This window comes from Antechinus flavipes, chromosome 2 (genome assembly GCF_016432865.1).
Source record: "Antechinus flavipes isolate AdamAnt ecotype Samford, QLD, Australia chromosome 2, AdamAnt_v2, whole genome shotgun sequence".
NCBI classification, from domain to species: Eukaryota; Metazoa; Chordata; class Mammalia; order Dasyuromorphia; family Dasyuridae; genus Antechinus; species Antechinus flavipes.
This window is the reverse complement of record NC_067399.1, coordinates 594,044,124-594,059,443: the sequence shown is the minus strand read 5'-3', so window position 1 is coordinate 594,059,443 and position 15,320 is coordinate 594,044,124. Positions and strand designations below refer to the sequence as shown.

Genomic DNA, 15,320 nt, shown 5'->3' with positions numbered 1-15,320 from the left:
AAAGAATAATTTCAGCACATAAAACACTTAACTAACTGTAATGTTCTTCTGAAATAGTTGTTCAGTTGTATCTGATTCTTCATGATTCCATATGGCACTTTCTTGACAAAGTTACTGCAATGATTTGTCATTTCCTTCCCCAGCACATTTTACAAATACAGAAACTGAGACAGAGTTAAATAATTTGCCCAGGGTCTCACAGCTAGTATCTTAGGCCAGATTTGAAGGGAAAGAAGAGTCCTCCTGACTGGCCTGGCACTCTTATCCACTGCACCATCTAACTGCCCTGTTAACGACTACAAAACAAAACAAGAGGCACAGTATGCCTGAAATAAAGTACTTTCTGCTTTGCAGTTACTCATTTGTTATTATTGCTCCCTCTGGCTCAAAAGGCATGCTTATCTGAATAGAAAATTCAAAACTAGACACTAAATTTTCACTAATTCAGACAAACAAGAGTAATATGAATCAGTGAAAAAAATCTAAATTGGAAAACAAATGTTAAAGAAATAAGTGTATTGATTTATGCAGATTAACTAAAACTGGGTGAACAAACCATTGTCCAGGACAAAATCCTTAGAAACTAGCTAATAGGTCAGAATGATTTGTCATTGACAAAATAGTATATAAATGGGTTTTTCTTTAGTTTTTAACAAGGGTTACTCCCTTAGGCATTTTAAATACTCTCCCTCCAAGTCTCATGGCACAGATATCTATATATGTGCACAAGCAAATTTTTGATTCTGGGATCATAGATCTAAAGACATTACTCAGGGAGGAATAGTTGTCTTTAAATATTTGAAAACTATCCCGAGAGAATGATTAGACGTGGCCTCAGAATGCAGAACATTGAGCTGAGGTTGCAAGAAACAAACTTAGGCTTGATGTCAAGAAAAGATTTCTAACAATTAAAGCTTCCCAAAGATGGAATGGGATGCTTCAAGAGGTGGTAGGTGCTCCATTGTAGTTACAGCAGCATTGTGTAGTGACCAACTAAGAATGCCTTAGCTCTTTTCAGAAATATAAAGATCCAAGACCTTCCAAAGAATGCAAGATGGAAAATGCTATCCATATCCAGAGAGAGAATTCATGGAATCTGGAGATCAAAGCATTGTATATTGTTTTGTTTTATTTTGTTTTTAATGATTTTTCTTTTACATGACTAATATGGAAATGACTTACATAATTGAACATATATCTTTTAATAAATTGTTTACTGTTTTAGGGAAGGGGATGGATGAGAGAGGAAGAAAATTTTGGACCTCAAAACTTTTTTTTAAGTGAATGTTAACTATCTTTACATGTAACTGAAAAATGTTTTAAAACTTTAAAAAATTTTAATTTTAAATTTACATTTAACTTTAATATTAGTTTAAATAAAATTTTAAATTTTTTAAATTTATATTTAATTTTAATATTAGTTTAAATAAAATTTTAATTTTTTTTTAAAAGGTGATGAGTCCATTTAGTCTTCATGAAGAGTCTATATATTTTGTATGGGGGCTGGGGTTCTTTTTATGTGTGGCTAAATTGTGGGTAAATTGGATGGCTGCTCTGATCTTTTCTATGTAATTCTGATTTCACCTATATTTAAATGCTTTCTTATAAATATATACAGCAAGATATGGCTATAGATAAATCAAGGAAAAATTTTCACATTAGTAATTAATGACTATTGATTATCAGTCAATGACATCAACTTAGAATATAAATAAAAGCTTCATCAAACGGTGCATACCCTTTAATCCAAGGGGTGTTAATACTGGGCTTATATCCCAAAGAGATTTTAAAGAAGGGAAAGGGACCTGTATGTGCAAGAATGTTTGTGGCAACCCTCTTTGTAGTGGCCAGAAACTGGAAACTGAGTAGATGCCCATCAATTGGAAAATGGCTGAATAAATTGTGGTATATGAATGTTATGGAATATTAATGCTCTGTAAATGTGATGACCGCATTATTATCCTGGATACTTTAGAATCAGCCGGAGTCAGGATAAGCAAAAGTCCTTGATTTTTATTCTTTATCGAAGGGGAGAAGAGAGCTGGTGGACACAGGAATCTCCTCTTTCTTCTCCCACCCAGAGCTACTTCGCTAGTCCTACTCCACTCTCTAAATCTTTCACTCAATCTCTCCATATGCCAACAGATGAAGCTGCACAGAGTAGTGGGCAGGGCCATTCTTTCTCCAAGCATATACCAATATTGTCCAATTGGTAATTAGCCTTAAGTACTCAGACCTCAGTGCATCAACTCAGTTTCAGCTCTTACATATAAGAAATGACCAGCAGGATGATTTCAGAAAGGACTGGAGAGACTTTCATGAACTGATGCTGAGTGAAATGAGCAGGACCAGGAGATTATTATATACTTCAACAACAATACTATATGATGATCAATTCTGATGGACCTGGCTATCTGCAGCAATGAGATGAAACAAATCATTTCCAATAGAGCAGTAACGAACTGAACCAGCTACACCCAGGGAAAGAACTCTGGGAGATGACTATGAACCACTACATAGAATTCCCAATCCCTGTTTTTGTCTGCCTGCATCTTTTATTTCCTTCACAGACTAATTGTACACTATTTCAAAGTCCGACTCTTTTTATCCAGCAAAATAACCATTTGGACATGTATACATATATTGTATTTAACTTATGCCTTAACATATTTAACATGTATTGGTCAACCTGCCATCTGGGGGAAGGAGGGAAAAAGTTGGAACAAAAGGATTTGCAACTGTCAATGCTGAAAAATTACCTATGCATATATCTTGTAAATAAAAAGGTTAATTTAAAAAAAGGCAATATGAAAACTAAATAAATAAAAGCTTCATTTATTAAATTGGCTCCAGTGAAACAAGGTCACATAGGATAGTGAGTTCCCTAAGAAACAACCAATAGATGTTTGAATTTGGTCAAAATTTACTCTATATAAATTTTAAATGTCTTTATAAAATGCTGAAAATATAATCATAAATTGGGCTGGGCTATGCTAATTAGTGAAAAGGACATTCAAGTTAAGAAAATCTTTATCCTAAATAAACCCAAAGCTATTGCCCACAGATGAGGAAAGTACATAGATATGCAAAGGCGTGGGGTGAAAGAAAACTATTTCATGCAATGCGTATAAGAATTACTTATTAGATCTGGAATTTAGGAGTTCCAAAGCCAAATTTCCTTAACTTTTCCTTATGTTCAATTCAACAAGTATTCATCGAGCATCTCATATGTTTAAGGCATTATGGTAGGTACCAGAAATGTAAAAACAAAATGAAAACCAACTATAGGAGGGAATTCAACAGGCAATGACTGGGCATTTTTTTCCATTCTTTTCCTTCATCTTGAGAAGTAGTTTAGGTGGATTAATGAACTTGGTGCCTTTCTAGGAGATTTTTATAATAGATAAGGACAAGACTGATGTAAATTATCCATTTGATATAAAATACTAACCATCTATCAATTCTGATGGACATGGCTTTCTTCAAGATTTAGATGATTCGGACCAGTGTCACTTGTGAAACTCTCTATTATTTGCTTGCATTTTGTTTTTTCTCAGTTTTTCGTTTCCTTCCTTCTTGATCCGATTTTTCTTGTTCAACTTGATGGCTGCCTATGTGAATATGTATACACATAGTGGATCTGGCATATATTTTGGCATATTTGGCATGTATTGAACAGCCTCCCCGTGGGGGAGATGAGAGGAGGGGGAAAATTTGCCATGGAGGGTTATGCAGGAGTCAGTATTAATATTATAAATTACCCATGCATACGCTTTGTGAATAAAATCTTTAGTAAATTATATATATGTGTGTGTGTATATATATATATATATATACATATTATATATATATATATAAACCATCTTTCTGTGAATCTTTAGTAAATTATATATATATATATATATTAACCATCTTTCTGTGATATTCAATAACCCAAATGGAGACACACTTAACTTGATCTTGTTATAAAAACTTTGCCTAGTTTGGATATAATCAGTAACAGTAAAACTTTAACCAGCTTTCTCTTAAAATAATTTTATGTATTCTCTAATGAGGGTTAAAGGCAAGGACAATTACATTTTTGTTTCTCTATCCCCAGCATTTTACATATAGCGGATATTAAATGTTAAATTAAGTTTTAAATCAGGAGAGTGCAAATTATTAAAGTTTTACTGTACAATCAATATGAAACATCCTAAGTAGAAATTCTTTGGCATCATTTTTGATAATTTTCAAAACAAGATGAAACAAACTCTTTAGGAAGAACAAAAATGAAAAATGCAAAATAAAATGATAGATTTTTTCCTTAAGGAACATATTTTGAAAAACCTTGTATTAGAAATATTTTTGTTGGCCACAGAGATCCTAAGACAATGTCCTTTTAAGACTTCAGAATCTCCTCAATGGTTGGAAAAAGAAGAAAAAACCCCTTTGAAAAGTCTATCAGTTCTATGCACAATATGAAAATACATGGAATGAAAATCATAAGTGGATTTAGTACCTGGTTGAGTGGACCCAAAAGTGAATCTATATAAATTCAGAAGATTTCTAGTAGTATTCACCTTTAACAGTACCTTTAGACAAAGGCAAGCATAGGGTGCTTATCAAATATGTGGATAGCATAAAGCTGGAAGAATATTTAACAATTCAAATTTGGGATCCCCAAACACTGACAAGCTGGGACATTAATCCAAACCTATTCCTAAAATGAAATTTAGTTGGGAGAAAGACTTGGTTAAAAAAAAAAAAATAATGTCTAATTTGTGAAAAAGGAGTGGAATGCTTTGGTGGACTATAAACTCAATATGAACCAACTGTAATTTGGAAACCAGAAAAGCTAAAACTACCATTTTCCAGATATGAACACAAGAACCCAGATCGCTTTAACTATGTGGTTATGGACTATAGATTAGTTTAAGGATATCAAAAAAATATAGCAACAAAAAAGATAAAGAAAGACTTTAAGATTTGAAATTGCATTGATTTAAGGAACTGAGAATATAGTGACAATCTGGAGAAGATTGGTAATAGGAAAGACAAAATGTAGAAGTAGATACATAATAGTTGTCTTCAAGTATTTGAAGGACTTTAATTTTAAAGCAGACTTCAGTTTATATAATAATGAATGGATAGAGTTGCAGGAGGAGATTAAGTTAATTAATTTAGAAAAACCTTCTTAGTAAAAAAAGTTGTCTAAAAACGGAATGCTGAATGGCCAAGCAAGTGAATGTCCAGAATGTAGTCCTACTCACAACATGGTGACTAACTTCTGATACACTTTTCCAACTTTAAGAGTTTATGGATTTAAGATAAATATAGGGCGGGATTTAAGATAAATACTGGTGCAGTGAATAGAGCACCAGCCCTGAAGTCAGTTCAAACTGACACTTAACACTTCCTAGCAAGTCATTGGATCCCAAATGCCTCAGAAAAAAAAAAAAAAAAAAAAGGAAAATACAAAAAGACTCCTCTCCCATATTTGCTCAGTATAAATTTAAAATCTTTTCTTAAAAGCAAAGGAGAAGATTGGAAAGAATGTAGATGAACACACATAATTGAAATACATACATGAGACTCTGGAACTACTGAGTTAGTTTGTTGACTTTGGCAAATTGGCCAAATAAAACAATTGTCACTTTGTACATTGGAATTTGTAAAACAGAAATGCCCAATTACCCATTACCTCAATATTAGGGAAACAAAATTTGAACTGTTAGTCACTACATGAATTGATACTATAATGTTAATATATACTACTAGTTTTCACAAGTTGTAGGCTATTAAATTTGGTTTAAATTCAAATTACAAATTTTTAATTTGAAGTTCAAAAATTATTTTGCTATTACAATTAAAACATCATTAAAAACCATTCTTTATCATCCCGGTTGTGACAATAAGAGGTATAAAGACTTCTCATTAACTCTGTTCCATGCAATGATTAATCAAGATTCCAGAGAACCAATAAGGAATGCTATCCACTTCCTGACAAAAAGGAATTAAGACAAAATATGTAGAATGAAACACATTTTTTAACACAGCCAACATAAGAATTTTCTTTGAATATGCATACTTGTTAAAAAGAATATGTTTGTTTCCCCAGTAGACAGTGGGGAGAGAAAAGAATGCTTTATTGGAAAAAATTTTTGAAAACCTAAGTAAACATGTGTTCATTTTTTAACTCTTATATATGCCGATACAGCCTACCAAAACATTAATGCCTATTTTATAGTAGATATTAGATTAACTATAATTTGTTTCATATTTTTTAATGTGGAATCATATTTTAAAGGATAAAACAACTTAAAATAATTATTTCAAGAAATTTTTAATGGTCTTGCTTTTGAACTATAAGAATGTGAAGAAAGATTATATTAAAGGCAGAATAATACATTGTTTTCCTATAAAGTAAAACATGAAGCCTCTAGCACCTATAAACTTGAATGTTTGTTAGTGACTATACTTTCTAAATTATGCAATTGAAATGGTACAGAGTTGGAGATTTTCAACACCCTAACAAAACAAAGCAAACCCAACCAAAAAAAAAGAAGGCACAAAATAATCAAGGCTTATTATTTAGAATAAAATCTACCTAGAAATGTAATGAAGCATTTTGGTCAAAATCAATAAATAACACTTGAGACAATCATTGAAGTAAACAAGTTTAAAAAAAAAAAAGCCACAGGTAAAGATAAAGTGGCTTTTTTAAAGAAAAAGATGAATAGCAATAAATAAACAATAAATAATCTTCCCTACTCCTGCCCCCAATTAAAGGAAAATATGACAGTCATGTCACATTAGGTAACATTAAGTCAAAAGTCTATTGTATCATTGATCCAACTACTAACACAAAAGTTCCTTTGCTGCCTACCAATTAATAAGCTTTAATTGCTTTATCCTTTATTTTCATGGAATAATCATCTGAGTTGATAAATATAAAAAGTAGATTATTGATTTTAATCCTATTAATATGGGCAGTAGGTAATTATCATTAGAGCCCATTTATAGATATTTATTGCATCTGGTTGGTCCCTAGCCTGAAAATAAAAAATATATGCTTATTGGTAGATTATAAATCTTATCCAAACAATATTTCTTTATAATGATTAATTTCCCAAAATTACTTTCAGAAGAAGCAAATGAATTACACAAAAGACCATTTTCAAGCTCTGTTTAAAAAAAAAACTTGGCATGATATTGTCTTCAGCGAATTATCAACAAAATTTCTCTGGGTGGTCCAATAAATAAAATTATATACAGTTTCGAATTTCTGAATTTCAGAAAATAAAGTACAATACCAATTTTGTTCTCATTAGATTAGAAAATGCATTTAACTTATTTACTGACGTAGATAACTGATGAGTGACTAAATTCAGAAAATTAAGTTTTCTGAAATTTTGATTTAAAGTTTTTATTGCCAATATGGTAACACAAAAACAGATACAGAAAACAATTTAGATTACTGACAAACCCATTTATAATGCAATGTATCAGATGAAGAGCATGTTGTAGAAATAAGAAATTATGGACTTTTTCTCCATGCAGAGAGAGAAAGAGAGAGAGAGAGAGAGAGAGAGAGAGAGAGAGAGAGAGAGAGAGAGAGAGAAGAGAGAAAAAGAGAGAGAGCGCAGAGAATTTTCTTTCTTTTTTTTTAAACAATGCAGCTTGTCATTTTGCACATAAAAGATTATAAATTCAACCAGGAAAACATAACAATCCCAGTCCAATCTTAGGATGTTCCAATCACTCCATCTTTTTCCTTAACCTGACTTATTGTTTTGTCTTCAGAGCTCACAGCTTGTACTTTGGAATCTTCAGTTTTTAATTTTTTAACAGAAGGTTCTACTGAGAGAAGAGGCATGCAATGCTCTAGGGATTGTGCTATTCCATCAATTGTCCATTTGTCTTCACGAAGGGCATGTTCCTCTAGTGTAAATGGCCCCTGTTTAGTTCGGGTCAGTTCTTGCACAGTGGCACAGGAAGAGAGTTCTACAGCAGGAAAAAAGAGGGAAAACAATCCATAAGACAGGTTTCTTATTTCACATTTTATATTGTTTTATATAAGATCAAGATTTAAGTCTCATTTATACATATCTCATTTAAAAATAAAAAATGAATAATCCAGAAGAATAAATTGCAACAAAATCACTTGGGATTAAAAAATAAATAACATTTTCTTTTTTTTTCCTTCCTTACTAGAGAAAGCCAGAATATAAATATTATTTCTGCTTGTCCAAGAGATTTATTTTCAACCTTTTTAAAATGGAACAAATTTTAAAGGAAATATATATGGATAGGTTTTTTTCCTCTTGAATCCTAACAGTAGTCAGGTATACTTACTTCATACTTTAAAAAAAAAAAAACTGCCCTTATATTTTCCATTTCCTTCTTTACTTTTCCATCCATTTTTTTTATCTTTTCCTTATCTTATCACAAACATTTCATCACTGCCTCTGATGTTCAGAAATTGCAGACCATAAACGTAATAGTACTGTGATGGAAGCGAGTAAGGGAGTCCAGAACATAGGGTGGTACTCAGATGTAGAAAAACAAAATGGTAAATATATATAATATAATTGCCCAAATAGTAATTTTTTTTCACCCATCCTTACCTTTGCCAATGTCACTGACCAAGCTTCTGATATAAAAACCTCCTCCACATTCAACATCTGGAATGTTAACAGTGACATGGTAAATTGCAAACTCCCCATGAAATCTACTTTACATAGAAATGATGCCTCTAAACAAATGTAAAAATGCACTATGCAAACAATCAAGTGATGAAATATTTATGGGATACAAGATAAATTATTCATTCTGAAGCATATGTGTGTGAGAGATTGCAAAGTCAGAGTACTGAAAAAGCAAACAGAAGCAACCCAATGAACACATTTTAAATTAACTAGCAAAACATGGCATTTCAATAAATATTGCAGCCTAATTCATTTCAAAGGTTTCAAAGGTTAAATATCTCACTTTGCAATGCTGAAAAGTAGACATTTTTAATGTAAATATTTTCAGACTTATAGACTCCAAAAAGGTCAAGTCTTTCTCCAAATGAACACAGTTGTGTTCTGTACAACACATTATATAGCTAAAGATATGATATTTTAAGTTTCTTCTGGTGATTGGTTGATAACTAACAAGTAATCATAAAATAACCAGGGAGACCATGCAAATCAAGCATATGCCAAAACTTTTTTTTTCTTAACTCCAAGGGCTTCATAAGTTGAAAAGAAGGTTATAGATCAATCTGTACCTCAATATAGAGTTCACAAATTATCCTTACAAACTTCATCTATCAAAAGAATAAATCTTGTAAGTAGTCCCTACATTTCAAATAGAAAAGATTATTTTTTTCCCTCTAGTTTTACCTTACAATATTTCAGTCATGTGGAAGTAAATCAAAACAAAGTGATGTTAATATTTTTATTTTATAACAAATTGATAGTATGTTTTGAAGGCATAAAGGGTCATTTATTTCCATATAATCATTAACCTGTATTATTATTATTATTATATTAATATAATATTATTATATTAAACAAGCCTAGGATCAAAAATGATTCTCAAGACCAAAGAAAGGAAATAGAATTCTAATATACATTTGTACTCAGTATGGTTATATCCTTTATACTATAAAAATCTTTAAAATCTAAGTACAAATTTTCTTATGTTCAAAAATCAGTAATTCTCAAAGATAACATGTCTTTCTTCAGCCAAACAGCTATTACTTTTCTATGGAATAATTAAAAAAAAAAAAAAAAGAAAGAAAGAAAGGTTCATCTTTGTGTTTCTTATCTATTTATTAAATAAGTTAAGATCAGAGCTTCTTGAACTCAGGTCCTCCCGACTCCAAGGATGGTACTCTATCTACTATGCCATCTGGCTGCCCCTAGGATCCAAGCTTCTTAAAGATAAAAGAAATTTCTAATTGTTAAATACAATACCCTGTAGGCCCACAAATTATATAATAATGCTAACAGGAAAAGAAAATAACATTTAGAAACAAAAGTCAGTTGGGAGAATATTTTTAAGGCACCTTCTCTAATATGCCCTGTGAACCAACTTAATAAAAATTAAAGAGGTCCTTGAGACTAACTAAATCCCTGTCTCTTTGAAAATCAAATATGTTTCAAGTTTCATACATCAATCTCACAGTAAACAGGAAGATTATGAAATGTGCATAAATTTCTCTGAAAAAAGATAAACATTATCCATCCTCTTTCCACAAAATCTAAGGTTTAGATTATGTAAATTTTATAAATTATTATTTTTCAGGGAGAGGCAAACATGGTAAGGAAAAACTAAAAAAAAATTTCATAAGCTAAATATAAATCTGTTTATGTTTCTAAGGAGACATACTCCTTTCTATTTATTTTCAGACTACCAAGAATCTTCAATTATTTTAGGACACAACAGAAAAAGAAATTATCTTCATTCTGATGATTCACCACATTGAATCTTAAATTCAGAACAGTAAAAAAGATGTTCAAGGTCAATTAATCCAATCCTCTTATTTCCCTGATGAGAAAATTCAGCCCAGAGAGGTGGCCATAGTCACATGGGCAGAATATGGCAGAGTCAGGATTTAAACCCAGTTTTTCAGACTCCAAAACCAGCAAAAATACCATACTGTTCTCAGAAAGCCCTTTTCACCAAAATTATGTCAAACCAATTAATTCTAATACCATATAGAGCTAAATGGGTACCAACAGAAAGAAAAGGTTATAAAATAAAAAATATTATTATTTAAAAACAAGATCATGACCAATAATTCCAACTTTATACATTTAGGTACAATTTAGAAAAATACTTGTAAGTTTCTACATAATTGTGGCTTCCTCTTAAACTATATCAAGAGAGCAAAGAAATTAGAAAATTTCTGCCTAGTAAAAACCTGTCTAATGATACACAAAGATCTTCATTGTTATTTCATGGTCATTCTGAATTACATCTAAAGAATATAATAAAATGCATGAAAACTGAATCACTAGCATTTTAAACGTCCTTCCTTACCTAATGTAAATAAAGGTGGCTGGAATTTTTGAAGGGAGAGGCTATATACTGTGACTGGTCTGGCAGGTTTTGCCTCTACTACTTCACCTTTCTTCATCAAAGTTGAAAGTCTCTGTCCATCTTTCTTTAAAGCAGAATAGCTAGCAAAGGTTGAAAAAAATCTCATCAAACATTAATGTAGTACACAAATAACCATTGCCCTGAATTAAATCCATCATTAAATGAAGCAATTCATTCTACCCTGCCAAACTTAGATTTCACTTTTGATAAAATGGATTAATATTTTTTACGTCACAATGGTATTCAGAGATCAATGAGATTTCCTTAAATATCTTTGAATCTAATATATCTTATACTGGTATTTAGTGAGCAATGGTGCTACTTCCAATTTTCAGTTAATTCCTGGTGGATTCGGTTCAGTTCTCTGCAGTCCCTGGAATCACTACCCCAAACTTCAGAATTCTGCAGAATGAAATGAAGGAGAATGGGGTGGACTAGAGTGAAAGATCGAGGTAAAATTTTCAGGGAACCATGACCAAATGCTACTAAAATAATGATGTGATTATTTATGATTTCTCATTTTAATTTTCGTATGAAAGACGTTTTCATGTTTTAAAAGCTCTGGCTGAATGTTACTAAAAAACAATAAATGGCCCATTTGGGAAATCTCTGTGAAGAAGCTTTATGATCAGAACAGGAAAGTCTTGAAGCAACTACTATAAAGAAAATATTAAAGGCAGCCTTATGTAAATTTTTAAAAATAAATATTTAATTCTAAATTAGGGCCCCAAGTATAATCTATGCTGTCTGTTAAAGCCATTTATATTTCAGCCAATTTTAACTGTTTTAAGTCAAACTGTGGCTCCAAATATTATAAGATGTTATAGTTTTCTTTCCCTTCAAATAAGAGAAATTAATTTACTTTCTGCTCATTTTAGGAATAAACCCTGTTTGGGTACATTTTTATTTTGTTACTTATGAACATCTTTGAATGGACCAAATGAAATAAAATACTGTAAGTTATAAGTGAATTTAATATTTAAAAGCCATTTAAAATACTTTTCACAGGGATTCAATTGTCATCCTGAACTTTAGCCAATACAAAAATGAGTAATAAACAGAAATGTTTGTAAACATAATTAATCAATTCATTGTCCCCATACTTAGAGGCTATATTTAACAAATATGGCAATATATATCCTAGTCTTTTTTGTTTTAGCAATATGTGAGAATGCAAGCTGCTAGATCTGGAAAGCATATTCCATAATCTGTTATTCAGTCACTCTAGGGAACATCAGGCTCTCAAATGCCTCCAATACATATTCCTGCATCAGTCCAGATTAGACAAGATAGCAACCTCTAGGGCAGTTGTTGCTGAATAAATGATCTAATATTTTAAAAAAGGCTTAGGTGATGGTAAATAATGTAAATATAATTTCAAAGCTTAATATTTGTTCACATAACATACTACTGTAGATACCTGGGCCTGGATAACAGACCATTTCCTGTAGTCTCTATGACATGATAGCATTTCTTAGAGATTATCAGAATGTTCACAGCAGCCCATCTAAATTAATATAGTATGTATCGGATCATTTACTGTGATATTTAATGTATGCTTTGCTGATACTATGTTACAGTACAAAACAAGTGATTTTTTTATTATGGAAAGCTTGAAAAGTTTAGTATTATTAATATTAACTTACAGAGGGGGTACTTGCATTATATTTCCTGTAAATTTCTGGAGAATACCTTCAATATCTTCTTGTTTTATCTGATCTGCCAAATGTGAAAGAAAACAATTATTTATATTCTATACATGACAAAAAGAAATGTCATTTTAATAACACTGATACAACTCTAAAAATGCATTCACTTTAAAATTAAAGCTGCACCAAGATGTACACTTTACTAATATCTTAATTCTATAAATATGAAACAGCAAAATAAATCTTGCTGTGAGAAATAGGAAGAAAAAGGTACATCTTTTTTTTAAAAAGAGAAAAAGACTAAAATTTTTTTAACGGATCAAATTTCTCTTGTCCTTTCCATGAAAAAAAAAAAATGGGTTAATGACCTTCTATGTATTTAGTCAATATTTACGAAAGAGTTTAGAAGATATGGAAAAAAAAATCCTACAATTTGTCCTTCAGTGATTAGTATCTCGGAAAACATGGCATCAAAAACTGTTAAGGGCTATTTGTTACCTGTCAGATTCAGAAAATTATTAAAATGGCATAAATTTTTTTTGTTAGATTTAGTTTTCTTTAAATGAACAAGTAGCTTTGGTCTTCCTTCATCCTAATTTTTACCTCACCACCTCCAAACTGACTTAAACAAAAAATATCCGGTAGGCAACCAAGAAGAGAAATATTTTTGACATTGAAAAAAAGAACATATAATTTCTAAAATCTTTGATATATTTGTTTTTAGTTCTTTTAAGTTCTATTCTTTTCCAAATAAATACTACACACATTATATTTCTGTAACTAAAGAGCTACAAAGTTAAGATTTCATAACTGCTGAGATTGGGGATTTTGAATTAGTTCCCAAATGTTGATTAGCAATCTAAATCATAGAAATACTATGTAATTTGTAGGCACAATCAGCACCATTATGTTTATAATACTTCCACTAGTCTCCTTTCCTTCTTTTCTTTTACCTTTTGGGGAATAATTTTTATTCCAGTATAGATTTGTGCTAAGAGATTTTATATGGCAAATAACAAAGAAAAGTCCTATGATTTATTTCTATTTAAGTTATACATAACCTTTTATCATACCAAGGACTTTCCAGACTGATAAAATCAAAAATGGAAAAAGAAAAACAAGATATCCCATGCTCAAACTTTTAATATTAATATAATAAGTCTTTAAGAGGGGGAGGTGGTAAAGGGAGAGAGGAAGAAAAATTTGAACACAAAGTTTAATAAAAATGAATGTTGAAAACTATCTTTACATATATTTGAAAACAAAATACTGAAAAATAAAATGTTTAAAAAGATGAAAAAAAATTAACATAGCAAGAAAAAGATTAATCTTAATTTGACCTCATCATTGAAAACTTGATAAGACTGGGTAATTAAAGTCTACTGAATTCAAAAAGGAACAGGAAAAACGCAAAGTATAGAATCTATGAAGATCAAGTACTTAAATGCTTCAGAAAAGTTCTATGTCTATAATACCTACTACTGGAGAAGACCAAGAATGATAGATCACTTGAATTTGGGAGTTCTGAATTGTAGTAGACCTAAAACCAATTGGGTGTGCACACTAAGTCTAGACCAATTATCCTGGGATAATAAAGCCATCAGGCTACCTGGGATAATAAAGCCATCAGGCTACCTAGGCTGGGCAAACCAAGCAAACTTCTAAAACTAGAACAGGTTAAATCTTCCATATTGATCAGTATCTGTACTGAACTCATAAGTGGCCACTGTACTTCCAGCCTAAGCAAGATAGGGTGACCCAATCTCTAAATAATTAAAATTTTAAAAGACGATATTTTTGAGTGGAAGCCCATCACTTGAGAAATGGCTCAATAAGTTATGGTGTATGAATGTAATGGAATATTACTGTTCTATAAGAAATGATCAGCAGGGTGATTTCAGAAAGGTCGGAAGAACCTTACATGAACTATTGCTAAGTAAAATGAGAATAAGAGAACACAGTACACAGCAACAGGAAGATTTTATGATGATCAACTGTGATGGATGTGGCTGTTTACAAGAATGAGGTGATATAGGACAATTCCAATAAGCTTGTGATGGAGAGATCCATCTGCATCCAGAACTATGGGTACTGAATGTGTAACATAATAGAATGTTCACCTTTTTTGTTGTTTGCTTGTTTGCTTTTACTTTCTCACTTTTTTCCTTTTTGTCTGATTTTTCTTGTGCAGGCAGCATGATAAATGTGGAAATATGTTTTAAAAACTGCACGTTTAACCTATATTGGATTATATGCTATCTAGATAAAAGGGGGTAGGGGGAAGGAGAGAGAGGAAAACTTGGGACACTAGGTTTTGCAAGGGTGAATGTCTAAAAATATTTTTGCATGTATTTTGAAAATAAAAAGCTATTATTAAAAAAATTACAAAAAAAGGAATAGTTTATTATCATCATAAAATGACAACTTTTACTCAAAATAAACTTTTATTTAGCAGCCTTTATTCTGAATTTTTTAAGTGTTTTCTCTTCATTCCAATTCTTCTGACTCTCATGAGAATTTATTCCATGACGAAATTTCATCGCCATTGCAACATCAAATCATAATTACTATTGCTACCTTAGTTACACCAAGTAA

General features: G+C 31.2%; 1 protein-coding gene across 1 annotated transcript in view; it reads right to left on the bottom strand.

Moving 5' to 3' along the window:
• Window positions 1-7,608: 7,608 nt before the first annotated feature.
• TRUB1 (TruB pseudouridine synthase family member 1) overlaps window positions 7,609-15,320 on the bottom strand; it is a 33,964-nt gene continuing 26,252 nt past the window's right edge. The window contains exons 5-8 of the mRNA XM_051981494.1: window positions 12,723-12,795; window positions 11,017-11,156; window positions 8,610-8,666; window positions 7,609-7,986 (exon numbers count right to left, since the gene is read on the bottom strand). Of these exons, the coding sequence (XP_051837454.1) occupies window positions 7,727-7,986; window positions 8,610-8,666; window positions 11,017-11,156; window positions 12,723-12,795 (530 nt within the window). The 3' untranslated portion in view covers window positions 7,609-7,726. The remainder of the gene's footprint in view (window positions 7,987-8,609; window positions 8,667-11,016; window positions 11,157-12,722; window positions 12,796-15,320) is intronic.